Here is a 22,714-nt window from a genome sequence, read left to right as displayed (position 1 = left end):
AAAATAAAAAGCACAAAAACTCACTTTTATTTAACAATTGATATTGATTTAAGATCTGTCAATTAATCGTCATTTGTTTTGTGTTGTTTAATTTTTTTTGAGTGAATGTGTAATTAAATAATTATTACTGACTAAATAAACACTCCTCTTTAAAGTACTCAGTAAATAGCCTAAAATTATGGAACACACATAAAATATTTTTTATAATTTTATAAAACGTTTTTGTGACTTGAACCCCTTTTGTAGAATATCTGCCTATCATTTTTCTTTTATCAGTTTTCCCTTTCTTTTGGGGGGCTCCAAGTTACCCAGTAGTATATCTCCTTGTTATCGGGCTGAATGTAATATTTTTTTCCCTGAAAATGCAACAACTTCATAACTAAACAGTTGAGATTCTAACTTTTTAAAAATATCTACAGCAGGTCCATTTTCAAGTAGGTTTAGCTAAGTAGCAGAGCTTTATTGTCAAAAATAAACTGTCAGAAGGTGGCTGTCTACAAGATGCTCTGAAGACAACTGGACTTTATTTCTGCCATTCTCCTCAGGTTTCGTGCTGGTTTCCGCCATGCCTTTGCTTGGTGTCCCTTCATCAAAGTGTCAGAGGAGGACAAAATGGAGCTGCAGCACACAAACACCTTCAGAGTCACCATGACGCGCAGTCATCGGAGCGATACTCACCCGCGTGCATCCATTAAAACCAACATAGACAAGGACATTTGTTTACAGCGGAAAAAGCAAAAATGCAGCACACAGAATGCACAACTAGTAAAGAAGCTGAGCGATAAAATACCCACACATGACAAACTAACGGAGCACAGCCTCTGACTGCGGAGCGGCGGCGTGATGAGGGCATGAAAGGGCGGGGAGGTCACCTCAGAAGCAGACTGAAGGAACCAACAACTATCGTATTGTTTACAAAAAAGAAACTAGGATGAATGTGTTTGAAGCACATTTTATATTTCAATTTGTTAAAAAAAAATAAAAAATAAACCTGTACATACTTGAACTATTCATGGTGGTGAAAAAATGTTTCTTCTTTAATTTTATTTATAGAAAGTTTGGTGTTTATTAATGCAGGCAACAGTCTGGAGAAAAACAGTCTACTGGCATCAGCAAAAAGCCTTAACATTGTTTTAATGTTGTAGTTTGTTAAATATGGGATGTCTTTTAAACATCATTTCCTCTGTGGTTTTGTCAATAATCCCTTTTAAGCACAACAAAGCAAGTTTCACTCAAAACATGCAGCCACCCAAGATTATTAAAGCAAGCGCAGGTATCCTGAAGGCTTCATGATGCTTAATAACAGTAATAAAGTATTAATGGTATTTAATTATTAATACCGTTACTGGAAAAGTGTTTCTCTAAATAATTTAAATGCTATTCGATATGTAAAAAAATACTGATCACATGCAATTCTAATGTGACTTTTGATTATCATTTAAATGTATATTAATATATTAAGTGGCCATTGTTTATACTGTAGTCTGTGAGCATTTTAAAAAAGTGTATTTTTGACATGTAATGTATGCACAAGACCAAGTATGTATTCATTTTCTGTGCAAAACAGTGAGTTTGCAACTTATGTGAAAATTATTATTAATCAAGGTGGTAATAAAGTTGAAGTTTTATGCATTTATTTTGTCTGCAGCTTAACTCATTCACTTCATTTGAGGTGAAGCTTGGTGAAAACTAACGAGAAATGTCACGTCGTCTTAGCAGCTGTTTTGGTTCCAAACACTTTACAAAAATTAGAGAAATCATTCAAGACAAACTCATCTTTAGATTTACAGATTTGATTTTATTGAGTGGCAGATTGACAGTTTTAGACGAACCCAGTCTATTTTTTTTTGTCTGAAAAGGCAAGATGAGCAATTGAGGGTTTCTAGCAACAAAGATTCATTCAGAGGAGAACGTGAAGGCAGTTTAAATTAGGACATTCTTTTGACCTCTAAATAAATAGCTTTTTTTTCTTACAGCATTAAATATCTTTTTTTTTATCCAAGAGGGTTAAAATGTCTTAATAGTTCACCAAATTTCCAGGGAGAACCATTTGTAACTATTTGCATGATTGTGGTCAACAACGTGAATAATAAAAACAAATTTGCATGAATATTGTGCTACATTTTTGTTTAAAAAATGAATTTTCACTTTTTTTTGCTTTAAAGATATTCATAAATATCTGCAGAAATACCATTATACTTAGACAAAGTTGAGACATTGCTTCATATTCAAGCACCAGGTTCCTGCTCACGACCTCTCTAAAGTGAGATCTTTAAGCAACAACTTACTGTTTCTGTACCACTAACAGAGCATCCTTTAAGATAAAAATAGATCTTTTCTTTTGGTAGATTAGACTGAATGTGTACATTCATAGGACATGTGAAACTGTTGAGCACAACTTACAGTATGCTTTTAAGTGGTTTTCTCTACTTTTGTACTGCAATAGTAATATTTTCCAGAGTTCCAAAACATAAAAATGAAATAAATAAAAACAGTGTTTCTGTGATATTTTGTGTTTTTTCTGGGCAAAAGAAAAGAAAAAAAAAAAAAAACAAAGAAATCTAAAATCCCTTTACATACATTAGACACCATCTCATGACTCTCCAAATCTTACTGCACAGACAGTCAAGTTTCTACAAAGACATCAATCACACTTTGGTCAAAGACAGAAGCTCAACTGCAGGGTTTAATCAAAGAAAAAACAGGCTGCAGTAACCAGAGGAATCCTCTAGATGGAGGTAGAGGAGCTTTGGAAGGTTGTGTGAAATCCCACTGAGGCTGAGCTGCTACAAGTGTTACTTTAAAAAAATACTCTAACTACTTCCTCTGCTACTAAACAAAATAAAAAAGCCCCCTGTTTCTTTCAGTCATGTGGAAAGCAGCTACCAGAGCTCAAGTCTCATCTGGGCTGGTTTGATTTGGGAGGAAATGAGACGAAGAAGAAAAAGATGAGGCTCCAAAAAAAGAATGAAGGTAACAGTGAGACTCTATTTACTGTTCAGCTCCTGCCTGAGCCGGCAGCCTACAGCTGTGATTAGCGCCGCACCTTTCCCGCTCCCGTCCTCCGAGAGCAGAAAGTTGACGCTGCACTTTGGAGCCAGCTCATTTACAGTCTGGTGCATGATCAGGGAAAAGCTGGAGAGACACAAGACATTTGAAATCATTTTAGATTGGGGAAAAAAAAACAAAAATGAAGAATAATATTTTATTATATGTTTGCTATTGGAGTCACAGCTCTGGTATTTGTTGTACAAATGCAAATGGCTTTTTACACGTTGACTCCTAAATGGCCTTTTATTGTCTTTATCTTTCAAGAACAAGTTTCCGCAGGCCCATTATTATTACACAATTCTGAACAAAAAAAACTGTCTTTGCTGAAAGACAAGTACGACAAGTTCAGAGAATTCAGACAAAATGTCCAAGCCTTCATTATTCTGGTATTTATCCCACATCCAAAGAGCGTCGACAGGTAAACGCATTAAAAAATACTTTATCTGAACAATCGCCAGCTTACAATAATCCTTTTTTGTTGTTGTTTGTTATAAGCTGAACCATCGGATGAAAAAAATATATATTTTTACTTGATTTCAAAGGAATTTAGCTACAAAAATATATTTTATTACACTGGACCTGCTGAGGAATTTTGTTTTTAATTAACATGTACCTGAATATTTCACATGTAGCTGCATGTCAGCTAAAGCATGACTCAGCATCATATCTATACACCAGTTCACAGAACAGTGCAATATACATGCCTTTAGGAGTATTTTATTTTGAAACATAAAAAATAAAGTTGCCGTTTTTTACACGTTAGTTATATTGTTTTGGAGAAAAATGCAGAGCTCAGACAAAATTTGAATTTTCCCTTCTTAAAATCTATTTTAGAGCCAGGTTAGGATCAATAGTCACTTAAGTTTTTGATGGAACAGCACAAACTTTTTAATTCATTTTAAAAATATTCTACATAACATAATAAATGTTTTTTTATATATATTTAGCTGTTTTTAGGTTTTTGCTGCACTAAACAAAGTAAATAAGTTTTTCAAGCTCCAGTGGGTAAACATAAAGCAGAAAGACTTTTTTTGTATTTTTTTTGGTTTGTTTTTCGCTTGAGAGCAATTTTTCTTTAAAAGTTGGACCTCTGTTGGATCAAACTTACTGTGGGTGTAGTTTGTAGAGAGTCCCGTCCACCCCTACTGTGATCTTCAGATGGTCCACTCCGCGGTTCTCCCTAATCTTTTCGACGACAGCCGCCATTCCTGCGCCACACAGCTGAGCTGCTCGCCGTGACACAATTCCACAAACCTAATAACAAAAACGGACAAAAAAAGTCAATATTGCAACACTTTACTTGAACCGCTCAAAGTTTAGAAAGCAAAAATCTACTACAAACTTTAAAGTTAAACATACCCTCTTTTTTGTCTGATTAGTTTATACCTTAAGACTGACGTTAATGAAACACGCAGAGCTTTCTAGAAGCCATCGTTTTACCTCTTTGACGATAATACTGTCATCACAGGTGCTGTCCAGGCCGAGATGCTGCAGGATGGATCTCACCTGCAGCAAAGCCAACCTGTCGCTGGAAGAGAAGATTCAAAACACACTCAACAAATGTTGAAAAATACACAATTAAATTAAAGAGTTTAAGATTTTATCCAAGCTTAAACATCTATAAGTTTTCACGTTGCATGAACTGTTTCAGATGGAGTGCTAACCCAACTAAGTTTTTATAAAATGAAAATGCTAAATCAAACCCTCTTTGCTAATTTAACTAACAGAAACTGCCACTTCTCTAATGAGCAGGTTCTTTTTAATCACAGCTCAGATATGGTTTGACTCCAGACAACAATCAGAACTGAAACTCCACCACTGCAGTCATAAAACTGATTATTAAAGAGCCAGTCCAATGAAAACTTGTTTTTTACATCTTCTTGCAGCATTTTTCTCATGAGAAGATATGTATAAGACAATTTAAGATTCAAACTGTTTTTCTGAGTATTTCTATATTCTCGTTGCTTTGGATTAGGAGGAGATTAAACCTGTGGTTTGAAAAAGCTCGGGTTTGTGATTCAGCAACTGCCATGGGCGGGCCAAAATCTGTGCTCCACTCCAATTCTGAAGCATTAAATAGATCCATGAATGTCTTCAGTTTCCTCATCTGAGCTACAATCTTACATGTTGTTCTCGATGTTGACATAGTTTCTGCTAAATATCACGTAGGAGGGTTACAGGATGATCTATGGATGTGTCTGCTGGATTGACTGTGTAAAAGAACTGGACTGAGTGTCATGCCACCCATAGGAAATGGCTGACTTCTTGCTCTAACCAAATGAAGTCAATTCAGTCAACATTTTTTAGCGATATCAAAGTCACATATAGTAAATAGTCTGCTGACCTTTTCCCCACCAGCATAAACACCCATCACCGTCATGGTATTTAACAAAGAAACAACAGCACGTTGTTCAACAAAACCTATTGCACAACTTTCCTCACACTGTGCTCCGAAAATGTCAGGATCAGGAAAAGAAAGATACGACAACAAAAAGTTTAAGATTTTGTTTCTGCAAGGCTGGCTACTATTCATACGCAATACATTCATCCTTCTTAACAGTTTAAAGTTACTTTCTGCTTTGATTTCACAACAACTAGACTGATAAAAGTGAAAGCTGAACACACAACAGAAGCTGACAAGCCAACACTTACGCCAGCTGAAGCAAGGCACTCGGCCTGAACACAAGGAATAAATGAAATAAACACACAGGAAAAATCTGAATCTTAAGTTAAAAAAAAACATTAGCATGGCTCATAGGTGTATTGTCTTTGATTGTCAAAAATCTACTGGCTTGTAAAACTTTCCAGTGGACTTAAAGTTAGGCAACAATGGTTGACTGGCATTGAATCCATCAAATTCTGTCCTAGTGTTGCGACTTGGAATGAAATTTCAATCGAGATTCTATGTATCTTATGATGCTAGCGTCATTTTACCACTCAGCCCGCACCAATTTTTTTTTTTTTTTTCCCAAATCTGGACTGTGACTAGAGTCAGCCTCCAACTGTCCTCTTTAAATAACACTTAAATTTCTTACCTTTCTATTTGTGAGAGGAACTTTGTTTCAAAGATGCCTCTGGTCTTCAGGGTTTCAGAAATCTGTCCTCTGAACAAGAATCCTTTCTTGGTCATGTCTATGAGGATGTTTCGCACGATTTCACCAAGGTACATGCCACTGCACATTTTCTCATATCTACAAAGTGCAAAGAAAAAATGACGTTATAAAAAGACATCAACATTTAACTAAATGGACTCAAACGTGGCTCTGTGCAGCACCTCTGTTTTCCTGGATTAAGAGAGAGGTCGTCCACAGCTCGGTCATATTCAGTCCTCATGTCGTCCAGACACCCGTTGTCTCCAAAAGCTCCCCACTCCATGTTGACGCACATCTGTCCGTCATCGCCGTCTACCATCTCAACGTTCCTCATCTCTTCCATGTAGCACGCATTACTGCCGGTGCCTGGAATCAAACCCACGCTTTACAAGGAGCAAACAGAAATATTACAATTTTTATCTAAAGGAGAGAGAGGGGAATAAACTTACCAGCGATGAGCCCGACCTCGCAGGTGGGCTCTTCATAGGCACAGGTCATCATGGTGCCCACAGTGTCGTTCACGATAGCTACCACGTCCAGTTCAAATTCCTAAAAGACACAACTGGCGGGTTAAGAAGAAATTCTGTGAGCGCAGGAGCTGAGCCAAGTCCTCCCGTTTCACCTCTCGGCGCTTTATGGCATCCCTGAGCAGTCCCACAACATCCTCTCCTTCACAGTCTGTGGCCTTGAAGCCTTTGGTCCAGGTCACCAAGGTCCCCTGCACAAAAACGCACAAAAAAACCTCATCATTAATGCAAAAATATGCTCCTTAGAAACAAGTTATAAATTCTCACTGACAGATTTTCTTTAAATCAGTAAAAAAAAGGGCCCAAAAAATTCTTATTTTAAGAAAAACATTGAAACATGTATTCTAAAACAAAGATTATTTTTTTTGCTATTCAAAAGTCTTTTTGATAAAACAGTGACACAAACTCACAGCATCCAGACTGGTCTGTTTGCAAGGGAAGGAGAAGGTGAACCCAAGAGGAAGACGAGCGTTCTTCATCCCCATGTAGTCCAGGAAGTCACTGATACAGTGCACAATGTGGTCAAACAACTGAAAAAGATGAAAAAGGTTTCAGGATGATGGAAGTCCATTCCTGGCAGTACCAACTCTTTTTTGATGTTTTTTTAATTTATAAAAAACACATTTAGACTTTTTTTTGCTCGTTTATTGTATTTGATATGTTTGGGGTGACAGGTGCAGGATAATGCAGGAAATCTCACGCCTGTTATTTGCTCCTCTATAATCCTCTTTTGCCCCAAGTGTGTTTAAGTGAATTGCAGCATTAAAAAATAGGATTTTGAGCCTCCATCAAATCGTAATTTTCTGTGAGATGATGCTGTGGTGTAACAAGAAAGATTTAAAAACACCTGTGAACAAGTGAAACAGAAATCCTTCTTCTGTTTAGTTCGTATTCTTTTGAATATTTCTGCTTTCTGCATAGATGTGTTGACACTTTTTGCATGTTCCTGTCCTGTGCTGGTCGTCGTTTGTGTGCATTTCTACAAAGAGATACAGTCGTGTGTGATAAAAACTGTTCTCAAAAGATTAAGTAAATAAATAAATAAATAAAAAATTTGTAAATGTGTCCAACTCAAAAGTTTCCATTCACTAACCAGCACATATTAATCCAGATGGACATGGATGAACTGGTGTCAGATGCGCCTCACCTCCTCTCCTGTTCCCTGCATCACTTCTAAAGGAATGGCATAGATCTTGTTGTGCATCTCCACAGATCTTTTCTTCCCAGAGCGAATCTTGACTAAGAGGACTCTAAAGTTGGTCCCACCCAAGTCCAACGCCAAGAAATCCCCGTGTTCTGAACACAAAAACACAGAGACAAAAGTTAGACCAGAGATTTAGACATGTTTGTGAACATGGACCTGACACGTGTTAGGTCCTTAACACCTGTTAAGGACAACAAAATACTTGTTAATGTATTATTAAAATGAGTTTCTGCTTTTAAAATGTTGATTAACACAATTATTCAATGAATATGCCTGGACGATGGTAGTCCTTCATGTAATGCTTTGTTGCACAGCCTGTTTAGCCCAATAATATGATGTCAAAAGGAATTTCAACCAACTTCTTATGAATTAACTGTTCTGACGTCTCAGTATTTGAAGAGTTTGTTTGTACTTGTCTTTTGGGTCAGATTCCAGTAGAAAACTCATGACCTGTGACCGAGAACAACTTTTCTGACAGAGGGCAGCACGTTTCAGAACAGAAAGGCTCGAGAGTCTTCAGATTTCATCGTACCCACACAGATTAAAGACACGCTGTACCAGGCACAGCCCAGAGCCTCCTCCACATTTTACAGTGGAGACGCTTCTTTTTCATTTTGGTTTGTTTTTGCAACTGAACACACAGCCGATGTGAAATTATCTTAGAATATCCTTTGTGGTCTCCTCCTAGAAGGTGAGAGATCTGATATCTGACACAGATGTTCAGTGACCCTGAAGATCACCTTTAATGCCTTAAAAGAGATTTCTCTGCACTCTTTGGCTACTATTCATGTTGACCATCATTCATTTTCCTCTTCCTCTGTGCTCCATGGTCAGTGTGGCGCACCAAACAGCACAGTGACACTCTTTAAACAAGCACTGAAACACCTATGACAAACCTTTGGCTAAGGTTGGTCAAACAGTTAATTTTTGTCTAATTTTGAAGTTTTAATTTTTTTCAGCAAAAAAATATTAATTTCAATGGTTGATTTAGATTTGATTTTATTTGTTTTGTTACTATCAGGGTTTCTTAATAGAGTTTTGTGAGCTTTTCTTTCCTTAACAGAGCATTGCTGACTATTTTTGCTTTTTTGATGTACTGATTAATATAATCTTCAATTAAATCCCACAAATGGAACATCATTTAAAGGGGAATTTTAATAGGGTAAGATTTAGTCTGTATATTATTGTTACAACAAAGACAAAATCCTTCTTACTTTGAGTTTTTTTATTTTAGTTACAATATATCTGAAAATTAGAGTTTTTTTTTTTAATAGGAACAAGAATAATACTGAAAGCTTTAGTTGAAGTTAAAGACACACAGTCACCTCTTTTAAAAAAAAAAGTATTTTCAATATATTTGAGAAAGTCTCACTTACAGACAAAGGATTTTTCATGTCAATACTTTACCGGCTGCAGAGTCAGTCTTCAAAAGGGAAGTTTGCTCATCGTGAGCGTGTTACCTGTGCCATTAGGTGTGCTCTGCACGAAGGTTGGAAGCATTTTGACGGTGGCAGACTCATGCGTACTCTTTGAAAGACCATTTTGTATCTCCACCCTCATTCTGTTCTTCACCTGAAATAATAAAGCATAAATTCTGAATTAGATTCCTAAAAAAAATGTACTGAAAATCGTTAAAAGTAAAAGAGAAATATGAAAAATCCTCACCTCTAGCAGCTGTTCGGTTGTAAGGCGGAACTCCGACAGGATTTGGGAAATCTGCTTGGATTGTTCTGCCAGTCTGTAGGCCACGGCCGTCACCATGGCGGCGCCCTTCCCACTGCCGCTGTTGGACAGGAGGAAGCGGACGTCGCAGTCGGGAACCAAACGCCGGACTGTCTTATGAAGACGACGGGAATATCTGAAATAAAAGCACAGAGGGGATGTCAGAAACACGGATGTAGACAAAACAAAAACTTTAAATTCAAACACACTCACTGTGGATGCATCTTGTACAGAGAGCCGTCGATGCCCACTGTGGTTCTGAGGCGTCCCACTCCTTTGTTCTCCTTCAGCCTCATCAAGATGCCAGCCAGAACAGCAGCAACCAGGTTAGCAGAACGATGAGACACAATGGAACAAACCTGAAGAGAAAGGAGAAGAAGAGCACTGAGATCTGCAAACCAAACATCTTCTATTTGTTTGGTGTTCAACAGGAAACCAGAATGTGGATTATTCCTGGATTATTATTAAACTACAAACTCCCTTTAAACTATTATTTTTTTTATAAACTCAAAAACAACACAAGCAATTGTAGTCAATAAAGTTGGAGGAAAAAGTATGTTTGATTGCAGATGAAAGAAAACCAAAAAAAACAGACTTAATTGCAATGAAGCCAACGTTTTAGTCAAGAAATTTAGTTAAAAACAGATTTTTAGAATCTGTTTTTATGGAATTAGAGATTCAAACTTCCATGGTAGGTTTTTAACCTTTTCTATAGCTTTTCCCACATATTTAAGCTTCTGTTTTAATCATCTAAAAAGAAATGCTCAAAACCTTTTCTTCATAGTAAATGTAATAAACAGAACAGTTTGTGTTAGAAGTAAAAAAAAATGTGTTTTAGGGGGGTTATTTAATATTATAAGAAACTTGAAATGATGCTTTAACTTTTAACAATGACACATACGTGCTGCACAGCGACACAGTCATCTGGTGAGGGCTCCACGCCGAGCTTGCTCAGAACATCTCTGGCTTTGGTCAGCCCTTCTTTGCTCCTGAACAGAACACAGGTGCACAGATTAGGAGACAAAATTACTGACAATCTTTAGTCTAAATTGTTGACTTTGTGGGCGGGTCTTACTTCTCAATGGCAGAGACATGCTTGGTCTCAAACTTGCCCTTTGTGAGCAGCTCTGGGGTGATCCTTCCCTCGAACAGGAGGCCTTCTCTGGCCATCTTCACCAGGATGAGACGCACCAGCTCGCCCATGTACAAACCACTGACCATCTTCTCAAATCTACAGCACAGAATCTCTTATCACTAAATTCTACAGAACAACCACTGTCCAAATAATCTTTTTTTTAAAGACAATAATGCAGACTGATAATCAAACATTCTTCTAAACTTACAGCTGTTTGCCTGGATTGAGAGATCCTCTGTCTATCTCTCTGTCAAACTCTGTTCGGATGTCCTCCAGCCTGCCGTCATCTCCGAACGCCCCCCATTCCGTGTTCACACACATCCTGCCCTCGTCGCCCTCCACCTGGTCAATGTGGCGCAGCTCCTCCATGTAGCAAGCGTTGGTGCCCGTGCCTGCAAACACGAGTCATTCTTTAGGACACCAAAGCCCTCCTGCATGAGAGCGTCTGCTAAACCAACGCACCTATGATGATGCCGACTTCACAGCGCTGATCATCAAAGCCACAAGTCATCATGGTTCCCACCGTGTCGTTCACGACTGCCATGATGTCTGCTTCATAGTCCTGGCGTGAGCAAAAACACCCACATCAGGGAATGGCTGTTTTATAGGCTAAAAGACAAAAAAAAAAATTTAAAAAACAAGCCTCACTCCTCGTTTCTTGATGGCTTTGTTGAGCAGGTTGACCACGTCCATTCCCTCCACCCCACTGGCCTTGAAGCTCTTAGTCCAGGTTATCAGGTAGCCCTGCAGACCAAACAGAGAATTGGGAAAATTATATAACCTCTATATGAACAAACTGACCCTAAAAAAATGGCTACCAACAGCAAATTTGACAAATCTTTCCAGAGAAGCCATCAAAATCCAGAACTGAACAGACGGTTATTTACCTCATCAAGTTTAGCTTGCTGGCAGGGAAAGGAGAAGGTGAACCCTACAGGGAGTTTCTTGTCTTTGATGTTGTGTTTTTCCATGAAGGTGCCAAGACACTCTGCCACATGGTCGAACAGCTGAGGGGAGGAGGAGAAGTCGACTTAGAGGAAGTGCCAGAGGAGAGATGGGGCACATGTGTACATGAAACCAAACCCACTCTGGTTCCAGAGCCGTGCATGATATCCTCTGGCGTGTCGAAGATTTCGCTCTCCATTTGAACCGTCTGTTTCTTCTCGTGGCTGACTTTCACCCGAAGGATCCTGAAGTAGCTGCCTCCTAAATCTAAAGCGATGAAGTCTCCTTTCTCTGGCGGAGGGACCACAGCAGGAAAAGTACAAACGTAAAGGAGAAAAAGATCAGTGAGGGCACACAGCAGCAGGATTTAACCCAGACGTATGACTCACCAAAAGAAATATTTATCTTCTCTAAGCGTAGTAAACTAATAAACTAGTTAACTTTGACTGCAGAGCTGTAAAAATGCTTGGTTTATGAGTTTATCAGTTTTGCGGTTTGGGGCTGAGAATCAAGAATTTGTTAGATACAGATCTGTACAAGCACGAAATATCCTTTTTGGAGGAAAAAAACATTTCAAATCCTTCTTTTTGATGTATAATTCTGTACAAATAAAAAAAAATGTGGATTGTAGAAACCAAATTATTTATAAATCTGGCATATCAATTATTCAGACGTCATCCAACCTTCATCAAAACCCTTTAGTCACATGTTTGTTAACTACAAACCACAGATTGTCCAATGAAATCATCTAAATGGGTATTTTATTATATGTTCTAATTCCCAGTGTCATGTGTTGTTTTTTTCCATCTATCTAAACAGTGGTCCTCTATCAGTAACTCCTTGATTCGATAAACTGCAAATGTGATTGCTCACTTTAACTCAACAAATCCCACAAAATGAATCAGCCTTTGATAAAGCAGCTGTTGACTCATGCTGTCAGTGCCTTTCCTTTACTTTTACTTTGCGATTCTGAAACTGGAAGTTCAGGAAGTTGTTAAACATTACAAGAACTTAGGAGATCGACATATTTAGATAGTAAAAATACAAATTTATATTAATCCGAGATGTTTTTCTTTGTATTTTCAGAGCTGCAGTGTGTATTAAAAATAATATTTTACACCACAACTGTGTTTTCTTTTGTAAACTGGGTTTTACTGAAGAGGAACTCCTTACCTGACAGGAGACACCAGCAACAGACATAATTATGTAATTCTGTGGTGTTTGTATGCACATGTTTAAGCACTTTCTCTGTGACGGTCCTCTCCAACAATGGCAGCAGGATTAGTGTTAATCTATGACTGATGTGTGTGTGTTTGTGTTGCACAGTTTTTGAAGCTGTCATGCTAGAACTGCTGCAGTTTGAACATAATTGTGGAGTCATTTATCTTCATGTCGCTGTAGCGATTGTGGCAGACAAACTAAATTCATAGTGATTTACACTCATCAACGTCACCAGGAGAATAAACGTTTGATCATAAAACCAGAAGCAAAGATTCTTGACTCTCCTGATTATGAATCCTTTAACAACCAGACTGTTAAATGAGTGGCTTCACATCCTCTGTCCGCAGCAGCGTGTCTGCTCTGACTCTGCTATTTGGCCTGATCATAAATAGGCTTAGATGTACCAACCTGATCCGTCAGGGATTGAGCGCACAAATGTTGGCAGCATCTTGAGCGAAGCAGTGGCATTAGAGTCCCGGCCCAATCCTTTGACGAGCTCCATTCTGAAGCGGTTCGTGATGTCCAGCAGCGTCTCATCAGAGAAGCGCATGGAGTACAGGTACTTATCAATCTGAGAGCAGAAACCAAGCAATGATTAGCATCTATTACACTTCATTAAAAAACTTTTTTTAATCATATATTTCGATCACAGTGACAATATAAGACTGCAGGTTCAAAGTTGGTAGCAATGATGAAGGTCAACTTAATCCAGTTATTTTCATGTTTTCATTGAGTCATATACGGAAAATGTAACAACAAAAACAAAAAAAAAAACAGACAAGTGTTTCTTATCAGTAGTACGACTCAATCAAAAGATAAAAGAGCTCTAAAGTAATTAGAACCAAGTCTCTGTGGGTCATAAAACTTTACAGCTCACCACTGTGACTGCATGGACTTAAGAGGAACAGGATGTTAAACAATTCTGGTGAAATCCACTTTAGCAACACTTTACTGAGACCTTCTTCACGGAATGTCGGGGACAAATGTTCATCCGACCATTACTGATGTTCAACTGTGCATAAACTCTATCATCTTCCCACCAAACATGTTATCAGTGATGCGACGATCACTGCAGACACTTATGGGAAAATCCATCAGCAGGACTGTTGAAATTTCCTGACGTGACGCGCTTTCCTGAGCAACACTAAACCTCAGGACTAAGTCAGACAGGATGTAAGCATTTTAAATGAAGCTATGCATTTCTGCATGGTTGATTTTACTGGAGAAAAAGCCAGTAAGCAGAAAAACGGAGCAAAAATAAGGCCTTCCCATTCACTGGCTTGATTTGTACAGTGACTGATATAGAGAAACTATTCAAAATATATATATATTTTGGAACATTTTGAAAAATTTAACTCCCTAAAGAGTTTGGAGCCAGTTTTAAGTGTTTCCAGGCCATTCACACACGTATCTGAAATAGATGATGTGTTTGCTTTGCACACAAGTATTGTTGATATTTTTTTCAAATATTTGTTGTTTTTTTTTGTAGCTGGAAAATTTCCAAAGTGTTTCATGGATATGATCGAATGTCATTTACTGTAAATGCCAATAAAGCTAATTCAATACTAAACAAAGCTGTTTTGTACTTGAGCATCTTAATTTAGAAGTATTATTTGTGTGGAGTTCATCCTGAGTCTTTAGCCTTATAAATGTACTATTTCATGAGAACATGTCAAGACCGGCCCAAACACGCTGTACTGGAACATCACAGACAAGTATGTGCAAAGTAGACGTCAGAGCTCATTTGAGGGTTTACCTTTGAGGTTTACCACAGTCTTTGAGACTTCAGGTAAACCAGTGTGTTAGCAGTGGATGCTACGCTCACAAGCGCCGTCAACTGACCACTTTCAATGAAAGGTGTATGTAAACGCACATATATGCATGTTTTGAGCTTCCGCGTTCAAAAGTCTCGCGTTTACGCATCGCTATACAAGAGTTTTACGTCTGTAAAAGGTAAAAGCACGTTCAAAAACCCTGATGCCACACAAGTCCAGTGTGTCCTTTGCATAAGGTTAACAGTTAATGACATAAACAAATGGCACTCCTATTAACGTCATGAGCTCAGTTTTTAAGGTTACATTTACACAACAACAAAGGATTTCTGGTCCAAGTTTACAGACTAAAATTGCCCTCCATAATGCGTCTAAAAAACTCATAAAGTTGTTTATTGAAGCTGCACTTCTCCATTCTGTGTTCCAAGTAGAGGTGTGCAACTAGGATAACTCCAGTTGACCCATCCCAACACAGTCCAACTTTGTGTCCTAAAATGTATTCGCCAGCCTTCTCAGAACCTGGAGTTCATATTTTAAACATTTAGAATAATAAATATTCATTGTTTTTAGCACGACTTTGGTGCTTAAGGCTAAAAAAAATGCAAGTATACAAATGTTGAACAGACACATTTACTGAATCCATTGAGGTGACGCTGATCTTTCCTGTCGTTAGAAGCTGCACCTTTACTGCTTTTTACTTTTTTGTTATTTTGGCTACTGGATCAGGAGCTCGAGCTGTTATCTGTCTATTGTGCCTCATGAAGTTTCAGCAGGAGACGCTACTGCTGCTCTGCATGGGGCCAAATCAGAGGCTAAAAAAGGGGTTCCTGTCACTTCATATGGATTAAACTACTTCCACGAGTTTCCACTCAAGTTGATATTTAAACTGCAACTTCCTTGTAGGTCATCTGGATAAGAAAGGGCCCACTTAAAGGAGGAAGACCTCTCAGTTGTTCGGACTGATTCTTTTCTTTCAAAGACAAAGGGGATTAGTTTAATTACACTTTCCTTTTTTTTTTTTTTTGGTGGAAACCAGTAAATTCCAGTTTGTTGCATCTGCAACAACAGCGATTATGTTGTTACAAAAGCTCATATAAATGTATACTTTTATTCTTTAAACCTTTTGGGAGTTATTCAGAGGATAGTCAAGGTCTTTCTTATAACTGTAAAGGTATGATTTGATGTTAAAGTCACGTGAATCCCTATAATCACCCCCAGAGAGCCCGGATAACGCACTCTCTTCCCACCCCACCCCCGAACGAGCGTCCTCCTCCTGTTTGCATTCCTCTTCCCAACAATGCCTTGCTCTCTTCACCATGAGGTGATTCAGGGAAACCCAACACTGTTGTGTATGCACAGGCGACACTTTTGCGTGCCCATGTGCGAGCGCACAACGCCTAACCATGTGGAAAAATACTGACCCCTCCCATGCATCCCGTTATTCCACCTTACGCACACAGGAAAAGGGCTTTGGATGCAAACTCACTGCACCGGGGAAATCAGTCCAGGACGCTGCAGCAGCCTCAAGAGGCAGGACGCAAACTCAGCTGACTCTGACTGACACCGACCTGCACAAACTGGTTTATCTGAGAATTCACCTACAGGAGGATTATCGTTCACTGTTGAGTGCTTAAAAAATTACTTTGTGATTAGTTGTGGTCCAGACAAACCGTCTGAAAATCCCACATGGTTCAAGCAGCACTGGGAAAGGTATTATGGACGTACAAGTGCAGATCAGTAAGAAAATACGATTTGAATGAAAGGCTCCATGAATTCACGGTGATCCGAGTGAACCAGACACACACATTCAAAGACAGTCTAGAACCGGTCTAGTCAGTTCTCTTACAAATTCTCTGGAAGAAAAAAAAAAGTCTAAAAAAATGCAGTCGTGCTACACTTCACGACACCCAACCTATTTGTACAGTTTCTTAGATACAGTAGAACCTCGAGTCCCACTTAGATCACGTTTTGGTCCATTTTAAAAGGCGTTCCAGGAGGGGTTTATCAATTCGTTTTACAACAATTTAATTCACATCAGGACTTGTTGACGATACTATTCATGAAAGATATTAGTTCATTTTGATCATTTTATCAGATTCACTGACCCAACATTGATTCAGGACATCTTTAGCCAAAAATTAAACCTGTGACTCAGATAAATACCTGGGTACTGGTATTTTCCAAGACTGATTACAGAGTTCTCATTTTGAATTGATTTTATACGGATATAGGTCAATTCCACTAGATGAACAACTTACCTCAGACAGATTGATCTGGTTGGATTGTAGGAATAGAAATCAACTCACCAATAAATCGATTAATCATTGCACCTCTAGTTCCCGAGGGTCTTTAATTAAGATTTTGGTGTTTTTAGCCAAAATCAATATAACCCGTCATTTTCTATGACATAGTTTCCCCCAGAGTAGCAGTAGCTCATTAAAAATGCGTCTCAGTTGTGACTGTATGTGAGGTAGTAAGGCTGCCCCCATTTCCCGTTATCCAATCGTTTATGCGCTCCTGTGCTGGCTTACTCCATCTCACAACTTCAAGCTAACATTTGTGGTACAACAAAAATGGAGAGAATATTGGAGCTATCCAGCTGTACAGTTTAGAGCCAGATGTTAGCTGGGATGGGGAAAACAAGGACATCATCAGAATGGAGTTTGCAGCTTTCCGACTCTGCGTCACACTTTTACCAATTGGAATGTTTTTTGTTTGTTCCTGATTTAGAACTATTTAAATAAAAAAATATTTAGAAATCCAATTTAAAGCTTAATTCTGGTAAAATAACTTTTTTAAAAAATACAAATGTCATCAAAGTGGTACTTTAAAGCTTCATCTGCTCCATCAGGTAAATAAAACTACATAATTTAAGTTCAAAACCCCAAAATGTTATTGCCTCTATCGTCCCTTAAATTTCACCTAAACTTTGTGACCTCTGAAGTTGTTTTAAACCTGCCCATGTGTCCTTTCATCATCCTTCCCTGTCCATTGCCACACCTCTAACCCTGACATCATGGCTCCCATCACACTTGAGTCATGCCTCCACATCCTACTACACCAGCACGCGCCTGTGCAGTTTGTCACGTCTCTCTGAACAACTTAGACCCTCTTATTAAACAAGACCACATCCTTCCTGAAACTTTACACTCACTTTCGAAGGCTGAGAATCTTTTAAACTGTAAAACAGAAAATAATCACACACAAGTACCGAGTCCGGTAGCCGTTTAACATTAACCACTCCCCAATAAGGACGAGGAAACGGATGAGACTTACTTTTTTAACTTGGTCATCCTTCAGCTCAGTGAAGTAATAGGCTAATAGCTGGGCTGCAATCATTCTGTTCCTGGTTTCCTCTTACATGCAGAAGACGCACTTTCTGTGTCGCGCACTCGCCGCAACAATGGATGGATTTAAAAACAAACAAACTCCAAAAGTTACTTTTTTAAAAAGAATACTTGTTTCTATGCTCTGGTTCGGGAACTGCCAAACACGAAGCGAAACGCCGATATCCTGAATCCAATCCGGTGAAGTCTAAAATAGACCGAGCCGCTTCATGTGTAGCTAAGACGCTAGAGCCTTCCTCCGTCTTCCATGTGAGTAAAGCCAGGAAGCACCAGTGAGACAGCAAGTTTGGCTGGGGAGGGTGGGCGGAGTCTAAACTGTGGCCCCGCCTATCGCCGGCTTATTAGTTTTGTTACATGATTGTCTTTGACGCTTCACTGAAAGGGGAGGGGCATAGCTACATCCTTTACTGTGATTGGCTGGCCTCGGCTGTGAGGCTCCTGCCTCAGAAAAGTGAGTGATGGAGGAGGCAGAGGGACGACCTACTTTTAGCTGGGGGGGAGTTGAGAATGTGAAGGGCACGAGGGGAAGGTCAGGGGCGAATTTGGGCATCCAGGAGGTCATAAAGTTGCATTCTTTTTAGAATGTGCCAGTGAGAATGAGTCACACCACCTTGAAACGACTCACACACCTCAGTAAACCAGTTCAACAGGAAGTGATGAAAAGAAGGAACTCCATTACAGTAATTTATGTCCGAATTTCCTCCGTATTCCCTACTTACTACAAAACCACAGGACTATAGTTCCCTAGAAGAAAAATTATAAAATAAAATACATTTTGTTCACACGAAAAATCATTCAAACACAATGCATTGTGAGTCTATGATTGTGATCTATATTCCCCAATCTAGGGACTAGTTTTCTGTAGGGACTTCTGGGGAATTTCTTGGGCACTCGATTTTGAAATTGTAAGTTATGTTCAAATGTCCTCTATTTACTCCCTATCTACTAAAAAAAAGTCTATAGTTTGGGACTATCTGGTTCACTGGAATGTAAAAACAGTTCAGATAACATGCTCACTATTTTTTTTTTTTCAAACACCAAAAAAGACGTCACAGAATTCCCGAAATGAAGCATAAATATGAACATTTTACAAAGACTATTTATGAAAGTGTTGTCTTCCGATGATGAAAACATGGATGATTTATAAAAATAAACTTAAATGCATTTTTTTCCACATGAAAAATAATTCAAACACAAAGCATTGTGGTCTATATTTTCCAATCTAGTGACCATTAGTCATTAGTTTTTTGCAGAGATTTCTGGGAAATTTCTTGGTCACTCAATTTTGGAACTGGCATTGTCCAAATTCTCTCTATATTCCCAAAACCACTAAAGACCTATATAGTACGGAACTTTCTAGTGTTCATGAAAATCATTCCATCGCAATGCATTACTGATCCAGTGGCAATAGGTCTATACTTGTGTCTCATATAAACTTCTGAGATATTTCTAGGACACTTGAATTGGACATACAGGCTATGTATGATTTTCTTCTCTACTCCCAAACTTCTAAAAAAAAAAACAACAACAATAGACTTAGTGCATGACTATTTAGTGCCATGGATTCTACAAGCAATTCAGACAATGTTTGCAATTTCCTATGGAGACTACTTATAAATCCAATGCCTTCTGAAGATTTAAGCATGTATGATTTAAAAAAAAAAAAAAAAAAAAAAAACTTTTTTTTTAACATGACAACTCATTCAATCGCAATGCATTGTGGTCTATATTTGCCAATCCAGTGGTCATCGATCCACACTAGTTTTTCATAGAGGCCTCTGGGAAATTTCTAGGGCTCTTGATTTTGGAACTGTAGATTCTGAGCCCCTAAAAAAGGGCACTAAGTAGTGTTTAGTGAAGGAATTTGGACACAATCTATTTTTAAGGAACATATACCATCAATACACTTTAGCATAAAATTCTCAAGGTCATTAGGTCAAACAAAAGGGCAGTATATCTCCTTCAGCTGGATTCAGAAACTCAAAGGAAAAGGAAATTATTTCACTACATTTCAATTGATATAGCTGATTTCTGTTATAGGAGCTGACACAACAAACAGTTTTTGCAAAATACGAAAAAAAAATTAAATGCTATGATATTTTTTCGTGATTTCTGAAATGAGTAAAACAACAGACTTACTATTTGCTGTTCACTGAACCTGATTATCCACAATCTTTCACAAGGATATTCATTCTTTTCAGACAGACGTGACATCTTCCTAACAACAGCTGTCTGTTGTCTGGTTTTGTGAGTACAATTAGCCGAGTATTAGCATAATTTTTTCTTATTGTGAAGTCAATGATCATTAATCTTAGAGCCATATGAGTTTCGATTTTTGGTCATTTTTCTTTAATCTAAAGTGTTCAAAGTTTCATGTCAAAAGTCACTATTGCATTTGACTATAAACGATTGACTGTAAACAAAAAGAGAAAACACCACAGCAGACATATTTGGACAATTTCTGCAATCAAATTTGATAGTTTAAAAGACTGTTGTTTAGTTAGCCTATTAGTTAGTTAGAAAATTATTTAAGCAACACATCCTTCACAGAGATTTGGATGATGTAGTTTAGAAGTCTTATGACATTTCATGCAGCTACTCTCCTCACAGTGCTTTATAACACTACTGTTTATATTAAAAATAGAGTTATTCATATTTTAAAGATCTGACAGAAATGTTTTTGTGTAAGCTTTCATATTAAGTCATTAGATTTTTGTGTTTCAATAACAATAAAAATCATTTGATTCTAATGGCTTTTAGGATGAGGCATTCCAAACTTATTGAAACCATATAGCCTTTTAAGAATTTACTTTTTTATTTAAAATATTAATTTCTCCTTTAGAAATAAACAAAATAACATTAACACATCAGATCAGGACAATGATCTGAATAAAACAAAACTAGAGCTAAAAAATCCACATCAGGGTGACTACAAATGTTTAGAAGAGTGATGCAATCTCCTGGGAAAGGTACGTTACAGAGAACATGGTTATAAATAAACTTATTATTTCTGTAAACATAAACTTCTGGTTCCACGTTATAAATTTTAAAAGTGTCTTGTTTTGCATCATTTTGCAACAGATTTTTACATGCCATTGCCATGGATTTTACTTAAAACTTTAGGTTTTTGCATCTCTTCACCCAACTTATTTCTTCAAAGAAATGTTTTTTATATTTTATTTTTTTACATCATATTCACTTCTGCTCATTTTAGTTAAAAAATATTAGTGTTATTTATTATACATTAGTTTTTTTTAAAGTGGTAACAGGGTAATTTTCCCTTTCTGGAAATAATAAAATTCTATTCTATTCATTTTGTTTTTACCTTTACCTTTACATTTTGTGAAACATCCCCAGGTTTTAAGAAATTAAAGTTGGCTTCACACATTTACAGTTACAGTTATTCTGAATCATTCACGTTTTTTCCTGATTTAAGTTTTATTTATGCCATCAAAGACCACCAGGATTTTTAAATATCTGGTGTTCTTCGGGGTAGCATTAAATTTAACTATTCGGTTCTGAGATAATGGATAGAAATGAACATCAAAGTCATAGTTTGGTGACTTCAAGTTGTTTTTTGCTGCAAGGGGAGAGTGTTTCATTCTAAGGGAAGGGTCACTTTCAGATGTAACTTGTTGGCTGCACTCACAGTCCTGTGGAAGTGAACGGCCTCAGCCTTGTGGGCCGCGGGCCAAACTGAAGGCAAACACTGTAATGTCAGCATTCCTTAAGGTTTGTCCGGTCACCTTTCACCAATATGCCCTTACAGTTAGATCAAGAACACCAAGAGATCTCATGACGGAAATATAAAAAAAAAAAATTAAAGATTTGATTCCCAACTTCTTTATAAATGCTGAGACTCTCTTCCAACAAAATCCGTACACATTTCTTCAGTTAAAACAATGACTTCCTGAGCTTTCTAAGAAAAACTGAAACAGCTATTTAATCACTAAGTGCTGACTTTACATTTATCTATGCAGTGACATGTTTTTACTTCCTACATGGAAATCCCGCACTTACAAGTTCATGTTGTGCAACTAAACTCCTTGTGACACTTGAAACAGAAGCAACAGCGTTCTTCAGAATCAGAATTTATAGCATTTCTAAGGTTTACAGCTCATTAGAAATGGAAGTGTTTAAAGAGTTTTGTTACCTTGGATAATAAATGCTCTCCTTGATCCAACAGACATGCAGTCCTGCAGCTGTCATCGCAGTGATGCTTTGACCTTAACGGGTGCCTGCCTGCTTCCCTGCGCAACCCGTAAAGCTCAAGTGCTGACTTCAATATTCGACTCATTATAAATTAATAGAACAGTAATTAGTGTAAAAGCCAGTCTGAGTCATAAATATGTAAAAAAATGAAATAAAAAACACAGTTCTCCAGGAAGTCCAGTGCATGTCTGGATGTAAGTCCTAATTTCTCTCTTCTCTCCATATGCAGAAAGCCTTTTCAGTTGGTGTTTGCTTGTGTGTGAGAAACAGTGAGTGTGTCAAAGCTCTTTTTGTTGGTTAAAAAAAAGACAAAGACGTCCACCCCACACAGACACACAAACACTGACAGTCTTCAGCCCAAACAAAAGAAAATGCACAAAAGGATTTTTGCACCTTAAGTCATTGACAATTCCATCAGAGAAACCATCTAACATGTAAAAATAATTTTCATTTTGATTGTGAAAAAAAGGAAAAATATAAATTTCA

At 37.8% G+C, this 22,714-nt stretch overlaps 2 protein-coding genes and 1 long non-coding RNA gene across 6 annotated transcripts in view; 2 read left to right on the top strand and 1 right to left on the bottom strand.

Moving 5' to 3' along the window:
- tacr2 (tachykinin receptor 2) overlaps window positions 1-986 on the top strand; it is an 8,632-nt gene extending 7,646 nt beyond the window's left edge. For all 4 annotated transcript variants that reach the window (XM_036210691.1, XM_024294889.2, XM_024294888.2 and 1 more), the window contains one exon: window positions 546-986. In XM_036210691.1, the coding sequence (XP_036066584.1) occupies window positions 546-825 (280 nt within the window). In that variant the 3' untranslated portion in view covers window positions 826-986. The remainder of the gene's footprint in view (window positions 1-545) is intronic.
- Window positions 987-2,968: 1,982 nt separating this feature from the next.
- On the bottom strand, window positions 2,969-18,343 carry LOC112160409 (hexokinase-1). Its single transcript, XM_024294887.2, has 21 exons — window positions 17,946-18,343; window positions 13,306-13,468; window positions 11,819-11,967; window positions 11,619-11,738; window positions 11,380-11,475; window positions 11,194-11,293; window positions 10,940-11,123; window positions 10,672-10,827; window positions 10,498-10,585; window positions 9,810-9,955; window positions 9,540-9,732; window positions 9,335-9,446; window positions 7,818-7,966; window positions 7,081-7,200; window positions 6,766-6,861; window positions 6,593-6,692; window positions 6,326-6,509; window positions 6,087-6,242; window positions 4,492-4,579; window positions 4,160-4,305; window positions 2,969-3,135 (listed from the first exon to the last, which is right to left on the bottom strand). The coding sequence occupies exons 1-21, from the start codon at window positions 18,006-18,008 to the stop codon at window positions 2,988-2,990; spliced, it is 2,757 nt and encodes a 918-aa protein (XP_024150655.1). The 5' UTR covers window positions 18,009-18,343; the 3' UTR covers window positions 2,969-2,987.
- On the top strand, window positions 18,126-22,399 carry LOC112160412. Its single transcript, XR_002921661.1, has 2 exons — window positions 18,126-18,265; window positions 22,203-22,399. It is a non-coding gene; the product is annotated as an uncharacterized LOC112160412 (long non-coding RNA).
- The last annotated feature ends 315 nt before the right edge of the window (window positions 22,400-22,714 follow it).

The sequence above is a fragment of the Oryzias melastigma genome, linkage group LG3 (genome assembly GCF_002922805.2).
Source record: "Oryzias melastigma strain HK-1 linkage group LG3, ASM292280v2, whole genome shotgun sequence".
NCBI classification, from domain to species: Eukaryota; Metazoa; Chordata; class Actinopteri; order Beloniformes; family Adrianichthyidae; genus Oryzias; species Oryzias melastigma.
This window is presented reverse-complemented; position numbering and strand designations above follow the sequence as displayed.